This window comes from Heteronotia binoei, chromosome 4 (genome assembly GCF_032191835.1).
Source record: "Heteronotia binoei isolate CCM8104 ecotype False Entrance Well chromosome 4, APGP_CSIRO_Hbin_v1, whole genome shotgun sequence".
NCBI classification, from domain to species: Eukaryota; Metazoa; Chordata; class Lepidosauria; order Squamata; family Gekkonidae; genus Heteronotia; species Heteronotia binoei.
Genome location: NC_083226.1, coordinates 89408113 through 89429540, shown reverse-complemented (window position 1 = coordinate 89429540; position 21428 = coordinate 89408113). Strand labels below are relative to the sequence as shown.

At 40.8% G+C, this 21428-nt stretch overlaps 1 protein-coding gene across 3 annotated transcripts in view; it reads left to right on the top strand.

Annotated features, from left to right (window-relative positions):
- Nucleotides 1-21428, top strand: part of GRAMD2B (GRAM domain containing 2B) — a 132311-nt gene that overhangs the window by 14463 nt on the left and 96420 nt on the right. The window contains exon 1 of one of the 3 annotated variants that reach the window (XM_060235522.1): nt 15407-15847. The exons of the other annotated variants lie outside the window; for them this stretch is intronic. Within the exon in view, the coding sequence (XP_060091505.1) occupies nt 15756-15847 (92 nt within the window). The 5' untranslated portion in view covers nt 15407-15755. Of the gene's footprint in view, nt 1-15406; nt 15848-21428 lie in introns of those variants that run through there. 3 annotated transcript variants of the gene reach the window in all.

The following is a 21428-nucleotide window of genomic DNA, read 5'->3' as shown; positions in this document are numbered from 1 at the left end:
TAGGTTTGCAAACCCCTTCCCCACATGGAGTGCAATTCTAGACATCAGTCCTGTTGAACTGGTATTGCCACAATGACACAGAATTCTGCTGGGCACTCTTTGATTGCACTGGTATTGCTGGGCACTCTGTACACTGCACTGGTTCTGCTGGGCTTGCAGAAATGCTCCCCATCTTCAGTTTCTACTGCAGAAATTCTCTGGGACTTTGAATCTTTTCTGCTGAACTTCTATTGCCCTTGCTTTTTTGCTTTCCCCCCTACATTGGAAACAATGTTGGATGGGGCACCTTCTGAGGGTAGGGGACCTTGCAAAGCCAATCATCCCCGAATTTAGAGGGTGGGTATAAGAGATTCAGCTGAAGACACCCTGTGAGCATGCTGGGGGGTGGGATTTGGAATTCTATCACATCATAAATCAAACCAGTTCATTTAGCTCTTGAAAGTTTGTGATGGTTTGTGGTTCGCAAACTGGGTATGCAACGAACCATCATGAACCTCATTTTCCCAGTTTGTGCCCATCCCTAATTGTGGCTTTCTTCAGAATATCTTTAGTATCTATCCATGATTAAATAAATGCATGTATACCCCATTCACATTGAGGGCTGTACACTATATTTCTAATGTATCTCAATTAAATTTTGGTATCTAAGAAATTTTGCAAAGTCTTTTTACATCTAAGTGGAGAATCAGCACTTCAGGTACAGCATTCATTCTTATTACTGATGAATTATTGGTCAGCAATCACATTTTTTAAAAAAAGTATAGATGCAAAACGTACTGATATTTCTGGTAGCTCAGAATAGTTAATTTGGTAAAATATAATAGAAACGACACAACCCTTCTTATTTGTAAGGTTCCTATTCACACTTGTATTGACATCTATTTAATCTTTAAGTAATTTGATGACAGGTTTCAGACTGGTCAAAATCCATATAATTGTCAGCTGTGATGGATCAATGATCTGAGGCAGTAATTAGATGCACAGCTGAAAACTGGCAAGCAGAAGCAAAGTCTGTGTGGAGTACAGGTGGGGAGCTGGTAAGAAGCAAAGGTATTAATTTCTCTTATATATATTTGATTAGCACTGATCAGATAAGAGCAGTGCTGGCGAACAAGGTTAAGAATTCTCCAGCTCTTCTTCTGTTGCATATTTAGTAGTCAAATGTGGGGGCGGGAAGGTTGCTTAATGAACCAGTGTTCTTTGAGAAACTGCACTATGCACTGACAATGGGTTCTAAAGTATAGGAGATGACAGTCTTTTAAGGAGCAAATTGTGCAGTTCTTTAAGGGTGGGATCATAGAATCATATAGTTGGAAGGGAACTCCAGGTTCATCTAGTCCAACCCAATGCACAATGCAGGAAACTCACAAACACCTCCCCCTAAATTCACAGGATTTTCCTTGCTGTCAGATGGCCATCTAGCCTCTGTTTAAAAACCTCCAAGGAAGGAGAGCCCACTACCTCCCGAGAAAGACTGTTCCACTGAGGAATCGGTCTAACAGTCAGGAAGTTCTTCCTAATGTTAAGCCGGAAACTTTTGATTTAATTTTAACCCATTGGTTCTGGTCCTACCTTCCAGGGCCACAGAAAACAATTCCACACCATCCTCTAAAAGACAGCCCTTCCCCACCTGGGGATTGGCAACCCTAAGGTAGTCACTTTCTCAAAAAAAGAGATCAGGTTAGTCTGACATGACTTGATCTTGAGAAACCCATTCTGGCTCTTAGTAATCACATCCATTCTTTCTAAATGTTCCAGGACCGACTGTTTGATGATTTGGTCTAAAACATTTCCAGGTATGGATGACAAGCTGATGGGTCAGTAGTTACCCATATCCTCTTTTTCCCCTTCTTGAAGATGGGGTAAAAGATGGGGGCAACATTCACCCACCTCCAACTGTTCTCCAAGAATTCTCAAAAATAATAGCCAGAGGATCAGAAATTATATCCACAAGCTCTTTTAGAACCCTTGGATGCAATTCATCTGGCCCTGAGGACTTAGTTTCATTTAAAGAAACTAGGTGTTTATGTACTACCCCGATGCTGATCCTAGGTTGGAACTTCATACCCTCCTTATATGTTATGTTTTTGCCTTGTTGAGCACCATTTCCCTCAGAAGAGAAGACTGAGGAAAAGTAGGAATTGAGCAGTTCTGCCCTCTCTTCATTACCTGTTACAAGTTCATTTTCTTGCCCATGCAATGGGCCTACCATGTCCTTGTTCTTTTTCTTACTCTGAAGATAAGAAAAGAACCCTTTTTTGTTGTTTTTAGCATCTTTGGCCAGCCTAAGCTCATACTGAGCTTTAGCTTTCCTAACTTTTTCTCTATAAGCACTGGTGATTTGTTTATATTCATCCTTGGTTATAAGGCCCTCCTTCCAATTCCTAAAGGAGTCTTTTTTATTTCTCAAGTCTTTAGAGAGTTGTTTATGAAGCCACTTCAGCTTCTTTAGGCTTTTTCCATTTTTATTTCTCATAGGAATCGTCTGTGATTGCGTTTTCAGTATTTCGCTTTTAAGAAACTCCCACACCTCCTGAATCCCCTTCCTCCTAAGTATTTCTGACCATGAGATTTTACCCAGCATAGTTCTAAGGTTATCGAAGTTTGCCCTTCTGAAGCCCAACCTATAAGTCTGACTGGGTATAGCTTTTCCCTTCCCTAAGACTGTAAATTCCAAAATCACATGGTCACTACTGCCCAGGGTGCCCACTATTTCCACTTTTTCAATCAATTCTTCCTTGTTGGGATGAAATTTAGTCAGTCATGAAAGCTTCTAAAACAGATATTAAACATTTAAAACACTGGCATTAATCTAGCAGTCTAATCAAAATGTTAAAATCAGTATTTTTTCATATGCCTTTTTAATTTGTAACCGTTTGTTGCATATTATTCAGACTCAAGCCGTGTGAATACAAAAGTAATGTTCAGAATAAATGATATATCCATTTTCACAACCTGAAGTGGTAAAGAGATTCTTTACATGTTGCGATTTGAAAATGTATATTTTCAATGAATAAATATATCTCAATATCAAACAAATACATGATAGCACTTCTGCTTTAAATCCAATTAAAAACTATGTCCAGCATTCAAAGAATTGCACAGCTATTTCCACGTGCCCAAAAATCCTTAGATTTGTATTCTTTGAACAGCAGCTCCCACATCATATAGCAAATCTTTTTTGAAACTAAGAAGGTTTTGAGACTAATAATGCGCAGAGGTCTACTATTAAAGAAGTCACATGGTTACATCGAGAGGAGATGGAAATATGTCTTATTACATAAATTCCCAATTTTCCAAGATAACTATATGGGACATTTTTGCTGGGAAGGAACTGTTCTGTAAGAAAGATAAAAATTTAGCTGCGAATATAGTGTTATAGGATAGATTATAGTTTTAAATATACCACTGCTAGGTAGCCCCATTGAAGCCTTGGTTTCTGTCAGTAAAGAGGAGGGGGTCAGGGCACTTTCCAGCTCTGCTTTGATCTTTGAGGGAGGACTCATTGGGGCCAGGTTTAGCAGCAACCTCTAGGCTACTTGCAACCATACAACTTTCATGACCCAATCAGGCCTGGCTGCTTCCTAGTGTTCAGCAGGAGCCATAAAAGGCAGTGTGGTGTAAAGACAATAGTTACAGGCTAGGTTCTGGGGGACGTTCTGTCCACAGCAGATGAAGGCCATGTAGACAAAAAACATATTCATCACAAACCTGGGGGAAGACTCCGGTTTTCAGAAAAACCCTAGAAGCCGGGGGAGGGAAGGGAGAGAAGGGTTGCAAAAGAACCAAGCTGAAAAACAGTTGTGTACTCTTGCTCAGACAACTGTTCTTTGAGGCAGGGGGTGCACAAGGAGGAGCAAGGTGGGGAGCAGAAGCTGGAGCTGCAGTGGGAGCAGCTCAGTGACTGGAGGGGGGAAGAGTAACAGAGAAGGGAGAGAGGGAGAAGGGGGGAAGAGGGGGGGAGTGGGACAGTGGGGAGAAAGCAAAGGCAGTAGAATGGGATGCCCTCTTCCCACAAGTTTCTTGCAGATCCTCCCTTGTAAATATATCTAATTCCCAACATGGACAAATCTGTGCATACTGGAGACTGGAGTGATGGACAGATAAACCAAATCCTTATTTGAATCCGATAAACCCTAGGTTTCCAGAAAAACTTATCTAAAAAAATGAATTAGCTAGAAAAATGGGGGGTTATTTATAAAAATTGGGGGTTAATTTATACCCCACCTTTCTCCCCAATTGAGATATGTCAGTTTATATCATTCTCCAGTGTCCTGTTTTATCCTCACAACGATTCTGTGAGGTATGTCAAGTGAGTGGCCCAAGATCATACAGCAAGGTTCCACAACACATTGGAAACAACTTAGTCCCCCAGATTCTAGTCTGACACTCCAACCATATCCCACACTGTGGCCTGTTAGGACCTTCCTTTCTACAAGTTACCTGCCGTGCAACCCTAAACAGATATACACCCTTACAAGCCCATTTGGGACCAGAAGGATGTAATTCTGCCTAGCACTGCACTGTCACTCTGTGTACTATTATTCAAAGTAGCAGTTCAGTTGCAGGAAATTCACATTTTTCCACTCCATTAATTGCAACATTTCTATATCTATATCAGAAAGAGTAAGAGACACTTTTTACAAATTTACAACAAATAGCTTGTAATCTTACATGTTTATATCTAGTTTCAAGAAGACACAAAAACACGACAAATATCTTATGAACTATCTTACTATTTTTGTTTCATGTGAACATAACCAATTTATTCATATACATGATTAGTCAATTCTTCTAATTGGCCTCAAACATTTATTGATCATTTTTCTAGCTGCTGTAAAAGATTCCAGTATGGTGAACCTCACTGATACAATTTTTATAAACAGATAAGCAAGTCTATATCTAATAGTTAATTGAACATGATTTTCTACCACATGTATCCAAGTCTGGATTTTTACACAAAAGTCCAAGATAGGTTATCAGAATTGCCATCTGTAATACCATTAGAAGAACTGTAATTTACTTAATCTGGATGCTATATGGCTAAGAGCAGCAGCTTCTAATCTGGAGAACCAGGTTTGATTATCTGCTCCTCCACATGAAGCCTGCTCAGTGACCTTGGGCCAGTCACAGCTCTCAGAACTCTCTCAGTCCCACCTACCTTACAAGATGCCTATTGCAGGGAGAATAGGGAATGTGATTGTAAGCCATTTTGAGATGCCTTCAGGTAGAGAAAACCTGCTCTTCTTCTTCTAAACCTTACACATATATTCAACAGAAATCAGAAGCAGACTGGTCATTATAGCCACTGGCAGGCCTCGGATTCAGTGAGAGCTCACAGGAGCACAGTTCCTGAACCTTTCAGAGAGTTCCACCTCCTTCTGAGAGTTCCACCTCCTTATCCATTGAATAGTATGTGCAGCTGCATAACAATCCCTGGATGAGCTCCACCACCTATTTTTCTACAAAACGACCCCTGGCCACTGGCAAAATCCTAGTGGGTCAATATCTTGTCTCCCTTACTTGGGTTACTTCAGCCCATTAGCAGAAGTGTGAATGTATCTGCATAGCCTAGGGAAGAGGGTGCCTGGCTTGAGCAAGCCATGGATACAGATGCTTGGCTAGGTGAGCCACACATGAACAATGTCATCCAGCTGAGGTGAGCTGCACACAGCATATGGATCACTTGCCCAGAAGAGTTGTATAAGATGTGTAACTAGCCAGCTGGAAGCTGATCCTTTCTCCTTCCCTCCCTCCTTTGGGGGAGAAGGGCCAAGAGGTTTGGGGGGACCGTTTTCCAGGGCCATTTTTCTTCCAGCCTGCCTTGTCAGGGAGAGTTTCCCACATAATATTACCTTTATTCTCCAGCATTCCCAGTTTCATCAAGTTCTTAAACATTTTAGATAACAAGGTTTATTTGGCTCTTTAGAAATCTGTTAATATTTATCCACAATAACCTGAATATCATGCCAAAATGTGCTCATAATACCAAAAGAAAAGTTTGCCTTATTAGGACATCTTGATGTTAAATTTACACTTTGTCAGCATACCAGATCATACAATCAGGAAAACCAATTTTTATCTAAGGAAGATTGTGCTCCTCACTACATAAAAAATATAACATTGAGATTGTTCCTGGAAGGATATACATTTCGATTTCTCCCAGTTTAGGCCAAAATATATGTTACATGTGACACTAGTTGGATCATGAGTGCCTGCTTCAATTATCGGTCATATATTTATGCAGGGACTAACTTGTAAAAACCTCTCCATCAATTCACAAGGATGCAAAGGGGAACAAGGGGCTTCACTCTTCCCTCCAGCACCATTTTCTCTAGCAGAAATGACCACAGGGAGGTTGTTTACTACTTCCTTGGGCTCCACATGAACTGTGATGGACAGCCTGCCCATGGCTGTTTGCACTGGCAAAAACAGCATTGAAGTGAAGCCTAAAACCCCTCCTTTACCCCTTTCATGTTTGGAGCCATGTGAAACAACAGAGAAGATATTAAAAAATAGTCCTCATGTGCATATATGCCTGAGTTAGATCAGACACCCATGGCATGACTCTTGACACACATGGCATATATGTGGCCGCCCTGAGCCACTTGTGGGAAGGGCGGGATATAAGTTACGGAATAAATAAATAAATAAATAAATAAAATATATTTTGGCCCTTTGTGTTTCAATTTAATAGTCTCCTGTTTATCTCTAGCATCATAAATCTTGGCTAAAGAGAACCCCCATGTTCAGAGATAATGTAGCTCTCAAAGCCATTAGCTGAGAAACTACAACTACCTTAGTGTCTGTGTTCTGTTTCTGGGCCTTCTGTGACATCTGGCTGACCACTGTGAGAAACAAGATGCTGGAATGGATATAGCATATTTTTGAACCAGCAAAGCTTTCCTTATCATAGAACCATAGAGTTGGAAGGGAACTCCAGGGTCATTTAGTCCAACCCCCTGCACAATGCAGGAAACTCACAAACACTCCCCCCTAAATTCACAGGATCTTCATTGCTGTCAGATGGCCATCTAGCCTCTGTTTAAAAACCTCCAAGGAAGGAGAGTCCACCACCTCCTGAGGAAGCCTGTTCCACTGAGGAATCGTTCTAACAGTCAGGAAGTTCTTCCTAATGTTGAGCCAGAAACTCTTTTGATTCAATTTCAACCCATTGGTCCTGGTCCTACCTTCCGGGGCCATAGAAAACAATTCCACACTGTCCTTTATATGATAGCCCTTCAAGTACTTGATGGTGATCATATCACCCCTCATCCTCCTTCTCTCCAGGCTAAACATCCCCAGCTCCTTCAACCTTTCCTCATAGGACTATGTCTCCAGACCCCTTACCATCTTCGTCACCCTCCTCTGGACCCATTCCAGCTTGTCTATATCCTTCTTAAAATGTGGTGCCCAAAACTGAACACAATACTCCAGGTGAGGTCTTACCAGAGCAAAGTAAAGCGATACCATCACATCATGTGATCTGGACACTATACTTCTGTTGATACAGCCCAAAATTGCATTTGCCTTTTTTAGCCACTGCATCACGCTGTTGACTCATGTTCAGTGTATGATCCACAAAGATCTCTAGATCCTCTTCGTACATACTACTGCTAAGACAAGTCTCCCCCATCCTATAACCATGCATTGGATTTTTCCTACCTAAATGCAGAACTTTACATTTATCCCTGTTAAAATTTATTCTATTGATTTTAGCCCAGTTTTTCAGCCTGTCAAGGTCATCCTGTATCCTGTTTCTGTGTTTGCAACCCCTCCCAATTTAGCATCCTCTGCAAATTTAATAAGCATTCCCTATATTCCTTCATCCAAATCATTGATAAAGATGTTGAACAAAACAGGTCCCAGGACAGATCCTTGGGGAGGGACGGTGACTCAGTGGTAGAGCATCTGCTTGGTAAGCAGAAGGTCCCAGGTTCAATCCCCAGCATCTCCAGCTAAAAGGGTCCAGGCAAATAGGTGTGAGAAACCTTAGCTTGAGACCCTGGAGAGCCACTGCCAGTCTGAATAGACAATACTGACTTTGATGGACTGAGGGTCTGATTCAGTATAAGGCAACTTCATATGTTCATATGTTCACTCCACTTGTCACTCCTCTCCAAGAGGATGAGGAACCATTCACAAGCACTCTTTGGGTGCGATCTGTCAACCAGTTACAGATCCACCTAATGGTAACAGGATCCAAACTACATTTTACCAACTTGTCAACAAGTTATGCAATGTAATAGAATGTAACTGGGGGGTATTGCAGTGCTGGCAGGTTAATCAGGGCTAGGATATCACACTAAAGGGTAACAATGCAATTTTGTTAATCTTCTAGAAGCACTCTTAGAGTATGGATTGTCAAACAGAATGGTGAGTTTCAACTACATTGCATTTGCTATTCAATTAGATGTTTTACAGCATGTATAATACATAGGCCATTAAGACTACATAATAATACAGCTACTATTGACCCCCCCCCCCCCAGTTGTGTAACAAGAGCTCTCCACGGAGCACTGGAATATAAGCTCACAGTTTGTGAATATTTTCCATCCACACTGGCAACTGCTCAATTTCCTATTCATTTTTTATAAGATCCTGTGAGCTTGAAACAGAAGGACACATTGAAACATTAATGTTCTATTGTCAATTAAATCATTAGTGGCTCAGTTCACTCCAAAAAGAATCAGGAGTACAGCAGAAATCTTCTCTGCTCTCATTTGCACAGAGTCCTTCATTTTGATTTCTTCGGTGGCCCCATTGTATGTAAAATTGCCAAGTTCAGGTTCAAAGGTAGCAATCAGATATAATAAACCACAGCTGTTGTTTTTTTTAAAAAAACTCTAGTTTGTGTAACAAACTCTGATTAGTTCTCTGGCATAATTAATACTATGAACTGTGGAAGCAGATATCATTATTAACTATAGATAGTACATCCTGTGGTTAACAAGCCAACTGCAAACCCTAATTTGAAATATCAACTTGGTGCCACCAGGTGTAATGTTTTCCCCTTACAGTACTACAATAGCCAGAGAAGCCTTACTTGGCTGAGCTTTTCCCTCCATGCAGGGGAAGATACAGGAGCCCTTTCAGGATTTAGACTTAAAACCTTAATACAATTATGATTGTTCTGCACTTACCATAAAGAGCCAGGATAGATGTAAAATGCTGTAATCACAAATGTGTTGTGGGATTGCACACTACCTCTTCCTATCCTTCTGTTCTCATTTATTTGTTATACAGCATATTTACTTTGCCTCTCTCAGGAACACTCAAGGCAGATCACAATTAAAATATTTAAAACCAGTGAACAACAACAAAACAATATTGGGTTGGGAGGTGTTGAGCAAAAGTCCCATGTAGCAGCAGGCATGATCTCTTGTATGATGAGTGTTTTATTTGTTTGAGCCCAGAGTCTTCCAGGCTGCATTAAGAATGAATATATAAAACATGCAGTGGATGTGTTTTGGTTGGTTTGTTGGTTGATTTTTTTTGTTTTAGGTGTTGGGGCAGGAGGGCTTCTCTAAAAATCAGTTACATTTTGAGATCTGCATCACCTTTTAGCCATTTATACTGGTTAGCAGTTTTCTGACAACCATACACCAAATTAAATACTCTTTTGCTTCTCATTACACCTTTTCATAACTCTCATTATTGGGTAATATACTGTTCAAAAGCTTTCTGCAGCCTCTACTCAACAGAGGGCAGCTTATAGATTTATTTTAATAAAGTATTTCTATCCTGCCTTTCTCCAGGAACTAAACGCAGCAAACAATAAAAGCACTATCACAAAAACCAACAAGAAAGCCAGCTGTTGCTCACAAAACAATTTCCAAATACAGTCACCTCTATTAAAGGCTCTGTGGAACAAAACTGCCTGGCAGTCATTCTTACAGTATTGACTTTGTAAGAGGAGACACATAAGAACGCAGCCAGAATCCATGTGGTTTCAGGAAATCCAGGTGTAAGCATAACAAAGGCAAAATCAGTTTGTATAATCTCTTTTATCAAAGCAAATCTAGGGACATGTTCATGCTTCTGAACTTATATATTCTTTGTGAGTCAAGCCTAGGCAAAGCATGGAGACAAAAGCTCTTCATGTATGAAGGGGTATATGCAACTCACATCCAGGAGGGCATTAGAACGAAAAAATAGACGGCAGTGTGATAGGGCCAAGCATACTACGTGGGATTGGATTTGTTGACTGGAAACCGCAGACTCCAGGACTAAAACTGAAAGCAAAGCAAAGGCAGTCAGTTATCTAACAGAATGGCATTTTCCCCTACAAATGCTGGAATTTCAAATACGGAATTAATAATCAGCAGAAAGAGGGAAAAGTTATTGAGGGAAAAACTATGTTACAAAGATTAAATATGTAGAAACCAAATTCTATTTATTTCCAGCAAGAAGCCACAGCTGACTTGTCCTCCAGCTCACCAGAGGTTACTTTCTGGGTTGTACCTAGGCCCCTCTACTGGTAAGATTCTAACAACTGCCACAGCTCTCTCATGCCTTCATTTTATATCTCAGGCTGTTTTGTGGAAAGCAAGAGAATCACCTCCAAAACAGCTACAGAAGGTACTAGAAGATAACAAATAACCAACACTTAAGATAACCTAGGAAAACTCACTCTATATGGATTAGTGTCATCAGTAAAACCAAGGAGGGTTAGCAATTTTCTTTCTTTTAAATCTTGCCAAGAAAAAAATAGTACTGTCTACAAACAAGCAGTGGTGGAGATGTTTATTAGTCTAGCCTCTTTAACCTCTCTATCACTATTGTTATATCATCTATTGTTATGCATCACCTATTTCCTTTTCTTCTATTTAATATAGCAAGAGTAAAATATTAAACATCAGAAGGAATATAAGCAAAACAGCAGAACAGTAAGAACCATTGAAAACATTAAACAGACTTCCCTTATGGAAAAAAGGAAATATTTTTTAAAAACACCAGCAACTCAAAAACAAAAAGGAGCATTTGGGCACTTCAGATACTAACCAACAGGGCTTTTCTGTTGAAAAAGCCCAGCAGGAACTCATTTGCACATTAGGACAAACCCCCTGATGCCAACCCAGCCAGAACTGCGTTCATGTGCATTCCTGCTTGCAAAAAAAAAAGCCCTGCTAACAGATGTATGACATAATAGGCTTTTTGTGGACTGATACCCATTTTATCAGGTATATGAAAATTGTTCTCAGTTGGTCTATATATATATGAACAGACAAGGGTGAGTAAACAGCAGCATTTAAAGCCCTATATGGTCGAGGACCTGTCTACCTTAGGGACCGTCTTTCCCCATATGAACCCCAGAGAGCACTGAGGTCAGCTGGAAAAAACTTGTTGACCACCCCCGGACCAAGAGAGGTGAAGCTGCAATGCACCCGCAATCGGGCCTTCTCCTCTGTAGCCCCGAACCTATGGAACCAACTTCCAGAGGAAATGCGGGCCCTGCGTGACCTTGAACAGTTCCGCAGGGCCTGCAAGACCTTCCTCTTCCGACTGGCTTTCACTGACGAAGAAAGTAATTGCTAATGATTACCGCCATCATAAAAGAACAAATAGCATTAGCACTTTTATCACTTAATTAATTAATTAATTTTAAACTTATCAGAATTTTAATGTTAAATGTAACTTTGTTTTTTGTATAACTGAATGATGTTGTTAGCTGCCCTGAGCCTGCTCCGGCGGGGAGGGCGGGATATAAATAAAATTATGTATCTATCTATCTATCTATCTATCTATCTATCTATCTATCTATCTATCTATCTATCTATCTATCTATCTATCTATCTATCTATCTATCTATCTATCTAAAGCCCTTTAAAACCAGGAGGTAGATAGTGCCACCCTAAGCAGAGTTACACCTTTCTGCTTATGAGGTCTCTGGCTGTATTCAATAGTTTCTAGAATGTTTACTTGGAAGTAAGTCCCATTTTATTCAATAGGACTTAGAGGAAAGTGCTCTTAGAACTGCAGTCTGTGTAAACTATTATAGCGTCAGCTGTCTCTGTAGTATTCTGGCCACAATAATTTCCAACAGAAACATTCATGGTCAGTTACTAGATACTCTTCTCCCACAGGAGGCAAGATGAAGTTAAAATTAAATTCTATGCAGATATAAAACCCAATGCCCATGTGTCTTTGATCTTAATCATGCAAAAGCAAAAGAATAAAGGGAAGTTGTCAAATCCCACCACTGTAAATCCAATTATAGTACTAGGAGCTATGATAGTAGCACAGAGATGAGATCATGCAATTATTAGAATCAATACAATTGTTGGTAGGGTTGCCAGCCCCCAGGTCCCTGCAGGAGTTCCCCCTGCTTTTGGAAGCTTTGGAAAACCCCACTGCAAAACAGTGATGTAATTGTGCGATGTCTCTGATGTGATTATGTAACTTCTAGGTGATGTCATCATGCCGAGGACATGATATAGCAATGCTCTAGGTTTTGGGGTTTTTTGCAAACACTATGATTTTGAAGCAACACCCCCCCCCCCAAAAAAAACATAGTGTTTTGCCCAAAAATCAGTGTCACTTCTGATGTCACCAATGCAATGATGTCACTTCTAGGTGACATCACTGTGTCAGAGACATCACATGTAATGTCCCATCTACCCCTGAAATGCCCTCCAAAATCCCCTGCTGCAATGAAGAGAAGACCTGGCAACCCTAGTTGTTGGGTGTACGTTTTTCAGTGAGTCTTGCCCCTAGGAAAGTCTCATTAGGACTGCAGCACAGTATCTTCAAAAGCATGTCTGCTACTTTTAAAGAAAATGGCACACACAGGGCTTTAGAAGACTAAAACAGGAATGTTGATGATGCCATTCCCCTCCACTGAACAAGGGTGGAGAACAGGAAGTATTCCTGCCAAAACCAAGTAAGGGGCCCTTTCAAAGGAAGCTAAGGACAAACAGAAATGTGGAGCCGTGGTTCATCCCTGGAGATAAGCAGAGCAGAGCCAAATTGAAACTGTATCCCTTGGTGAGCTGCCTGTAGAAGGATTCTCTGAAAGTAGACAGAAGCAGCAGTCCAGTTGCAGCCACACCAGTTTGGGAACTACAATCACACCTGCATTGGTGAATTGGACTACAGGAAGTCCTACAGACGAAGAAAAACATTGTATATTGTAAAATGGACTGTGAATAATTTCAAATTAATGTGGAAATATTGTGATTTAAAATATTGTTTAAAATATTGTTTTCAATTTATTAGTTAAAGCTGTCACAGAGTGTTCTCCTATATACCTTACTCATACCCGTGAGCTCTCTGGTTTCACATACAAAACCAGGTAAGTGGCAAACCTAGCACCACCAGAGGTGTCAGAAGTTGGAGTCCCGCTATCAGATGAAGCTCATGCTTTATCAGGAAGAAGGGCCTGGAACCAGTGACCTCTTACCATTTTACTGTAAAGCATACAAGACCTAGTTAAAAGATACACCCTCCAAACCCAGTTATTATTTGCCTGCCCTTTTAGATAAAGCTTGTTTGTTTTTTTCATTTACCCAATAAAGTTCTTGGTACAGTCCAGTTATTGGAACATACCTTGGCTGAGGCAGAAGCTGCTAGCTATTGTTTCAAGGTCCTCTAGCGACTGACAGGAGACTCACCTTGTTGGGGGGGGAGGCCTTGCCAGCAACACACAGATGTCACCAGCAACTCCCTGTATGCCCAGGAGTTATGTCAGTGCATTGCCAGGATACTCTGTGGGTGCTATGGCATTTAGGCAAAATTCTATAGAATGTTGCCCAAACTTCAGAGCATTCCTGCCATCCCCTGATGATATGCTGATAACAGTTCTAAGAACACAAGGAATGACATCAGCATGCTGCCGGTGACATCAGCTATTACTCCCTGTCACACTAGCATGTTGGGAAGTTGCTGGCATTTCCTCTAGTTTCCTGACATCCTCCCCGTGGCCAGCTGAACAGTAGAACAAAGCTCCCACTGGCAGTGGGGGACCCCTGCCACCAGTGGGGCTTGACAAGCCTCCTGCTAGTCCTGATGTGTCTTCAGCACTTGCCTCTAATTTTAGCAATATAAGTATGTTGTTAATTTATATTGACATTACAGGATATTAAATTTTAGAAATAATGTCTAAAAGTTGACTTGCTCATCTATCAATTTTTGAGATGTGAAAGTGCACCAAATTATTATTATTATTATTATTATTATTATTATTATTATTATTATTATTATTATTATTATTATTATTATTATTATTAAAAAGGTAAAGGTAGTCCCCTGTGCAAGCACCAGTCATTTCTGACTCTGGAGTTACGTCGCATCACAACGTTTTCACAGCAGACTTTATAAAGATTAATATAATTCAACGATATGTCAGAAAATTCCAGTTTTCACATGCATTGATATTTTGTTAATCTTATTTATATGTGACACGTTAAAATGATTTGATAACAGCAGTGGTGATTCTATTATAATTGTTGCAAGCCTGGATTCAGGTCAAAGTAGATTAACCAATCTGACCTATTTATCAACACTATTAAATCTTAAACAAAGAAAATTATTTTTCATCCATCCTTCTGTGCATGCTTCTGTAAGAAATAATGATTTCAAACCAGTATTATTGATCATAGTACAGAACCACAAGAACTATCACAGTTTAAGTAATTGGAAGGAAGCCACATGATCTAATGTATTAATCAGGGAATTGAGAAGATGCAGTCTTTTGACTTTTTCTAGAAGAATCATAGAGTTTCCCCCTTTTAAGCAGTCTATAACATTAACATTTAGCAGATTTTTATCAGGAAAAGCTTCATGAGCTACATTTCTGCTTTGCAGGAAAGAGACCAGAGCACTGCTAGAACAGTAAGCTGATGACACTGTTGATCCACAATGAAACTGGGCACTGTGTTATCATGCTAGATGTCTAACAGACATGCTTGACAATAATACAGTGTTGTTCAAGCCAGGTTGGGAGGAAACTTTTAAAATTTTCTTTTCCTTTCTCTGAAATAGGTGTTTTGTTCAGGGTTTTTGTTGTTGTTGTTATTTAACAATTGCTTGGCACCAACAGGTTTGTCACCTTACCTTTTCCTTCTCTTGTCACCTTCCTAGTTCATTCCCATATAAAATATTTAGCAGCCCTTTTGTTTTAAGTAACCAAGAAACAATAGCTGAGGAAGCAACAAGCCATATGAATAATTGAAGCTGGGTCAGCCCCCTAGTGTGATATAAGGAACCAGGATTGTGGTCAGTTGCCTTGGATTGCCTACCCTGCTCCCAGTTCTTGTTTGGCTGATCTATTATTATTATTCCTATGTCAAGCATGCTTGTATCCAATTCTGACAGCCTTCTTGAAATAAAAAGTCCTAATGCTTTCCAGCTTAAAGCAGCTGTGGAGTTATTGTTAGAATTTCCATGTGCTTAACTGAGCTATTTCTTCTCTGATGAACACGTCAAACAGGTTCTCTTTCTCTCTTTCCCTCCCTGACTTTCTCCACCTAACTAGTTGTGGGTTGAGAAGAGGGATGTGTCTTCCCTGGGCTTTCCCCCTCCTTTCTCTTCACTCGCCTCAACCACAGGCCAGGCAACAATACCAGTTTAAACTTGCTCAGGTTAGTTGGAGACAAAAAGCTTTCTCTCAGTTTGCTCTCTAAGGTTGCAAAGCAGTATAATATGACAGAAAAGTGAGAAGAAAAAGGCTGGAGTGAATTCAAACGTTGTTAGGGATAGGAAAATAGAGAGCAGTCAACAGACCCAGACAACCGAGAGGGGGGTCTTGTCTTCATATGGTGCTAATGACTGATCAACCACATGAGGGGGAAGAACTGAAACCTGTCAGGGTGATCAGTAAAAAAGAAAACAAGGCTGCTTTGACCCAGTAAGTATTTTTGCTCAATATATTGTGTGGATGATCTCTGTGCTTACCTGTCAAGTCTGACAAAATCTCACAACCTATGAAAGAGAAAACTTTAACAAAAAGTTTTCCGGTGACTACTCTGCCTCTTGTATGCCTTGAGAAATGTGTTTGTATGAAAACTTGGTTTGTTTCAAATGATTGTGCGTAGTGTGAATTCGTGATGATCTTATTTTACGTTGGAGCTATGTGTGGCTTTTTGTGTAGTTCAAAAGGCTACAGCTAGGGTTAGAGGGGAGATAGAGTTTGCATGTGGTTTTAAGCTGTAATTAAAATTGGTTACATTGTCCTCTGAAGAGTGTATAATAAAATAGGATTAAGCGATGTCATCAACTTAAAACTGAATGTGATACTGTTTTTTGCAAGTTTTAAATGAGATGGTATATAAGACTTCATCTCATTCAGTGTGGTTACACCAGGCTTGTGGATCCACAGGTTGTTAAACATAGCACTATCATAATCATTCACCTCCTGAACATTCAGAAAGTGAACAATAATGATAGTCCATTGCTAGTTTAGGTCTAAAATCTGCAAGTGAATCAATATCTTGTCACTTGATCATCTCAGCTCATCTCAGGTAAGTGTGTAAACCGACCAATTAAAACATACATATTAGAGGTGATGTCAGGCGATATAAAAGCACTGACTGGTACTTGATCTCTTTTGATAGTTTCACCCTTGAAAATCTTTTCTTAATGTTGCTGTTCAGTGACACATATTCACATGGGAGCTCCTGTTGGCAAACATACATGTATGAACTCTCCTTTCTCCATATCAATCACAGCCTTCATTTAGGGTGCATTTTAGTGGCTTGTTCACTAAAATTGTTCTGTGACATGTGTGAATCTAAAATAATAGACATACAACTGAATTGGGTTTTATAGCTGTTCATATAAAATCAGGGATTGCCTTTGATTAATATAATGTATGAAACTTATGAAATTGGGTGTTTGGTTGATTTGAACATCATATTTGATTGAACACTGAACAGGTATTACAGGAAATTCCCATTCAGTCATGCCTGAGCCGGAAGTAGTTGTTGCCTCTTGTCATAAATCTTGCATTCTCTGTAAGATTCTGTTCAGCAGGTTTTGACAGTATATATTGTACTCAATATATACGATACACAGGAGTTAATAAAGGCCCATGTATGCCTGGTCCAGTCCTTTGTTTGGTAGCCCTGTCTTCTTATCTGTGGTGTTGTGCTCAGTGATAAAGCAGAAGGCATTCTGTTCATGTAGGTTCCCTATGTTTTTCTGTCAGATTGCAGAGAACTATGTACAGATAAGCTTTTTGATTACCCTGGAGTAAAAAGGTTACATTTTAGTCTTACTGGTTTAGATTTTTATGTTGATCAGCAGGGGACGTTTTTGAGGGCTCTCCTTTGACAATTTATTCTATGGAACTGAGAAAAACTCCTGTTACCCAATTCAAGGGTGCTGGGAAGACTCATAGAATCAGGGGTGGGGGAGATTACCATGCAAGTAACATTGAATGCAATATACATATCTCAATATATGTCTCCTTTTTTGCCATCAAGTCACAGATTATTTATGGCAACCCGTAGGATTTTCAAGGCAAGAGACATTCAGAGGTGGTTTGCCATTGTCTGCCTCCACCTCATGACCCTGGTATTCCTTGGAGGTCTCCCATCCAAATACTAGGCAGGGACAACCCTGCTTAGCTTCCAAGATCTGACAAGTTTGGGCTATCCATGTTAGGGCCAATATAGATTACTTTCCCCTTAAAAGTCTCTTCTGGTTACTCTATTACACTTGCAGCCATGTATGACCAGTAAACTGTCCTGAGTATGAATCTAACGATGAACTCTAATAATCTGGCTCTTATGGCCATGCTTAGTTTGCTGCTTCTTATGCTCAAACAGTTTCCAAGACCCCATAAACCAAGCAGGGTTACCAAGCCTGGTTTCTAGCCATACTTTTGTGCCTTTAACACGTCAGACAAATGCTGAGCAGGTGATGCATAGCAATGAAACAATGGGGAAGCTTCTTCCGCTAATTTTTCTGACTGATACGGTGCCTCTGTCAAAGGAACAATACCATCCCTGAGATTCCAGCTGTGCTGGAAAAAGGGCAAGCCTAAAAATTTTCAAACCAGTAAATTACATAAAACAACTTTTCTTGTTCCCTCTTGGCCCTTTAGTTTGGAGGGAAGTGTTTGTTTTGGTTTTAGTTTTAGCTTTTTTAATGTAAGCTATGTATTCAAAATCTTTGGGTTGCATGAAACTGAGTACCTAAATTAGAGGCAGCCCTTTAGAAACAAGAAGTCACATGGAAAAGGTACAGAACCCATGTTGCATGTTTATAACTGCTGAAGAAATTCTTGTTAAATATTATATGGCAGATATTTAAACTGACTCTATTTCCAATATAAGTAATTCCACTTAAAAGCTGAAATGCCACAAATATTGGTGTGACGTGTAAATTTAAAAAGTTTTATGTTGTTGTGGGGTCTACAGCACCATTTCAGTACATGGAATTTTACAGAGGAGCATAAGCAGAATAAAGCTCTGTGGCCGACATTTCTTCCAAGTGAAATGTTGACAGTGAAGGAGAAAACATGAGGAAAGGGGAGGGGGAATGGAGGCAAAGGTCAACAGCAGAGAAACAGGAAAACAAGAAAGTAGAGGAAAGGGTAAATTGCCTCCCAAATCATGTCACAAACCTCTGATATGACTAGCTTGATACACAGACAGTTTAAGGACAGTAGAGAGGTTATTTTGTTTTGTTTTATTCTACATTAGCAACAAATATTTCAAAAGAAAATTCTGCTAGTTAGCTAATTTTATGCATCCTGCTCCTTTACAATCCATGTCTCCTTTACAGACCATTTTCGCACACAGCTTACCACGCAGTCACAATCCTGTTCCCTTCGCAGCGTCCGGTTGGATTTCCCACCATCTGCACCAGAGTTACAGGAAGTGCCACGGCTTTTGCGTAGCAAACGTAAACTGGGTTTTAGTGGTTTACGTTTGCTACGCACAGCATTTCCTGTAACTTTGGCGCAGATGGTGGGAAATCCGACCGGACGCTGCAGAGGGAACAGGATTGTGACTGTGTGGTAAGCTGTGTGCGAAAACGGTCTCAGACTCGTCATATGAACAAAAGTAACCAGCTGTGCAAGTGTATGACATGGAAATTCCATTTAGAAAGTCAAATGATGGTGTGGAATTCTGCCCATGTGATTAATGGTTTCACATGAGAGTGTTTATTGGAATTTGTTTTTAAAATGTAGCACTGCTTCTACTTAATCACTTGACTTTGCAGTTACCATTCCCACAGCATTAAACAAGCCATAAATATAAAGAGAGATATGTTTATCATTTTAAATAATTACTTTGAGAAAATTAGATCAAATGGATGGTGCATTTTATAGGGAATGGGTTTTATATAGGTCTGCCAGCATCATTGGAACCTGCACGCATTTTTGTCATTTTGGCTAGAATTAGTGTTGTAGAACTGATGAAATATCTGGACTCAGGAGCAGGTCTATTATGGGAGTACTACTGTGACTATCAACTTTATTTCGATATATTCTCAGTACATCATCAGAACACAAGACTGAAGCTGGGGATTCCACTACATAGAAGGCACTCTTCTCAGATGTGATTCAAAATGAAGCACTGATTCCATGTATAGTCATATTCTGCAGCTGTATACACAAATGAGAAAGCAGTCCTATCATTACATAACACATTGGGCGTTTTCGCACTGACATTAATCAGCAGCGACGCCCCTCTTCACCACGCAGGATCGGCGCAGATTTTGCACTAATTGCCGCGGAGCACCCGGAAGAGCCAGAAAGTCCCGCGGCTTTTGCGGCGCAAATCGAAACTGGTTTTTGGTGGTTTCCGTTTGTGCCGCAAAAGCCGCGGGACTTTCCGGCTCTTCCGGGTGCTCCGCGGCAATTAGTGCGAAATCCGCGCCGATCCTGCGCAGTGAAGAGGGGCATCGCTGCTGATTAAGGTCAGTGCGAAAACAGCCATTGAAAAAACCAAGACTCAATTTGTGTCAAGTATGTGACTGAAGATTCACCGTTAAAAGTACTTTCTGCCCTCTACAGCCTTGCATGGTGGGAGGAAAGGCACCCATTTAGAGACTAAAAACGTCTGGGAGGGTGCTGCCAGTAACCAGATGTCTGCCTGCAGCCCCCTTCCCCCCCACCACCATTTTAAGTCACCAAAAGGGCACAAGGTAGGAGGGAAGGCTGAAGACTCTCCTCCCACAGTGCTGGACTGCTGATCACATTGGGAGCAGGAAATACTTTTAAAGATAAGTTCTTTGTCACATGTTTGACAAAAGTCAGGCTGGGTTTTTTCCAGCCTGACTTACATCACATGTCTTGTGTAATGAGACCTGAAGCAGGTCTGCTCAGAATCCTACTCAGATCTATTCAGTGGGGCTTACTTGCAGGAAAATGTTCTCAGGGTTGCAATGTCAGTGTATGATATAGAATTAGTATTGATTTCTAAAATTCCTCAGACTAAAAACAATTTTTTAGTTCTGATAGGAATTCTCTAAAATTATAGACTGCCTTTCTTCCATCATGGAACAGGTAGTATATGTTGGGTGTCAAGAAGTTTACTTTCCAGGCACTGCTTAACTTTGGTAAGTTTGCTACATAACCAGCGGTGGCTTGAGGCAGAACAGCGCCCTAGACAGGGTGCCCCACCCCCTCCAAAAGTGGCAGGGAGCAGCTGCGCTCTTTCACCATGGAGCACGCTGTGAGGCTGCCTTAGCTCCGCTCCTGTCTCTGACGCAGCTGGCAGAGTGACAGGCAGCCCTGCAGCATGTTCTGCAGCACAGGTGTGCAGCTCCCTTGAGCCACTTCTGCTGGTATTTCCCTCACCACAGAGGTGAAGGTGGGAGGGAGGGCCATTCCAGCACCCTCCCAGGGCCCACACCAGTGCCCTTGCCAGGGCCGTGCCACCTGGTTTGCCTAGTTAAAAGACAGCCCTGTACATCACAAGTTGTATCATAGGGTTAGAAGTAAAGTGGAAAACACGGCAGCACTGTCTGGTAGAAGCTCCACAGTTCAAGGGTGGTGACCAACATAACCAATGGTGTTTCTTCTCTTGTGGCATCTAGAACATTCACTCTTCAATAATCTTACTACCTACTGCTTACTTTCTTCTTGGTGATGAAAAGTGCCATCAAGTAGCAGCTGACTTATGGTGACCCCATAGAGTTTTCAAGTCATGTTCAGAGTTGGTTTTCCATTGCCTGTCATTGGGTAGCCTCACTGTAACCAACCTACTGCCGGCCCTGTCAGGCCAGAACCCCATCAGAAGGCCACTGACCTTTGAGCAAGACAGTTCTCTGCTGAGAGGTTCTCCTGGAGTTGCCCTACAGTTTTCAAGAGTACTTATGAACAAGAGTTTTCCTGAACATGCGGATCTAAGTTTGTAATTGTAGAACTCCAAGTTTTAAAACTCCTCCCCAAAGCCCCATCCATTGTTCACTTGTGAGAGAACTGATTCAAGAAGTCGCTAGGTATGCTGCTCAGAGGTGCATCCATGTGTGTT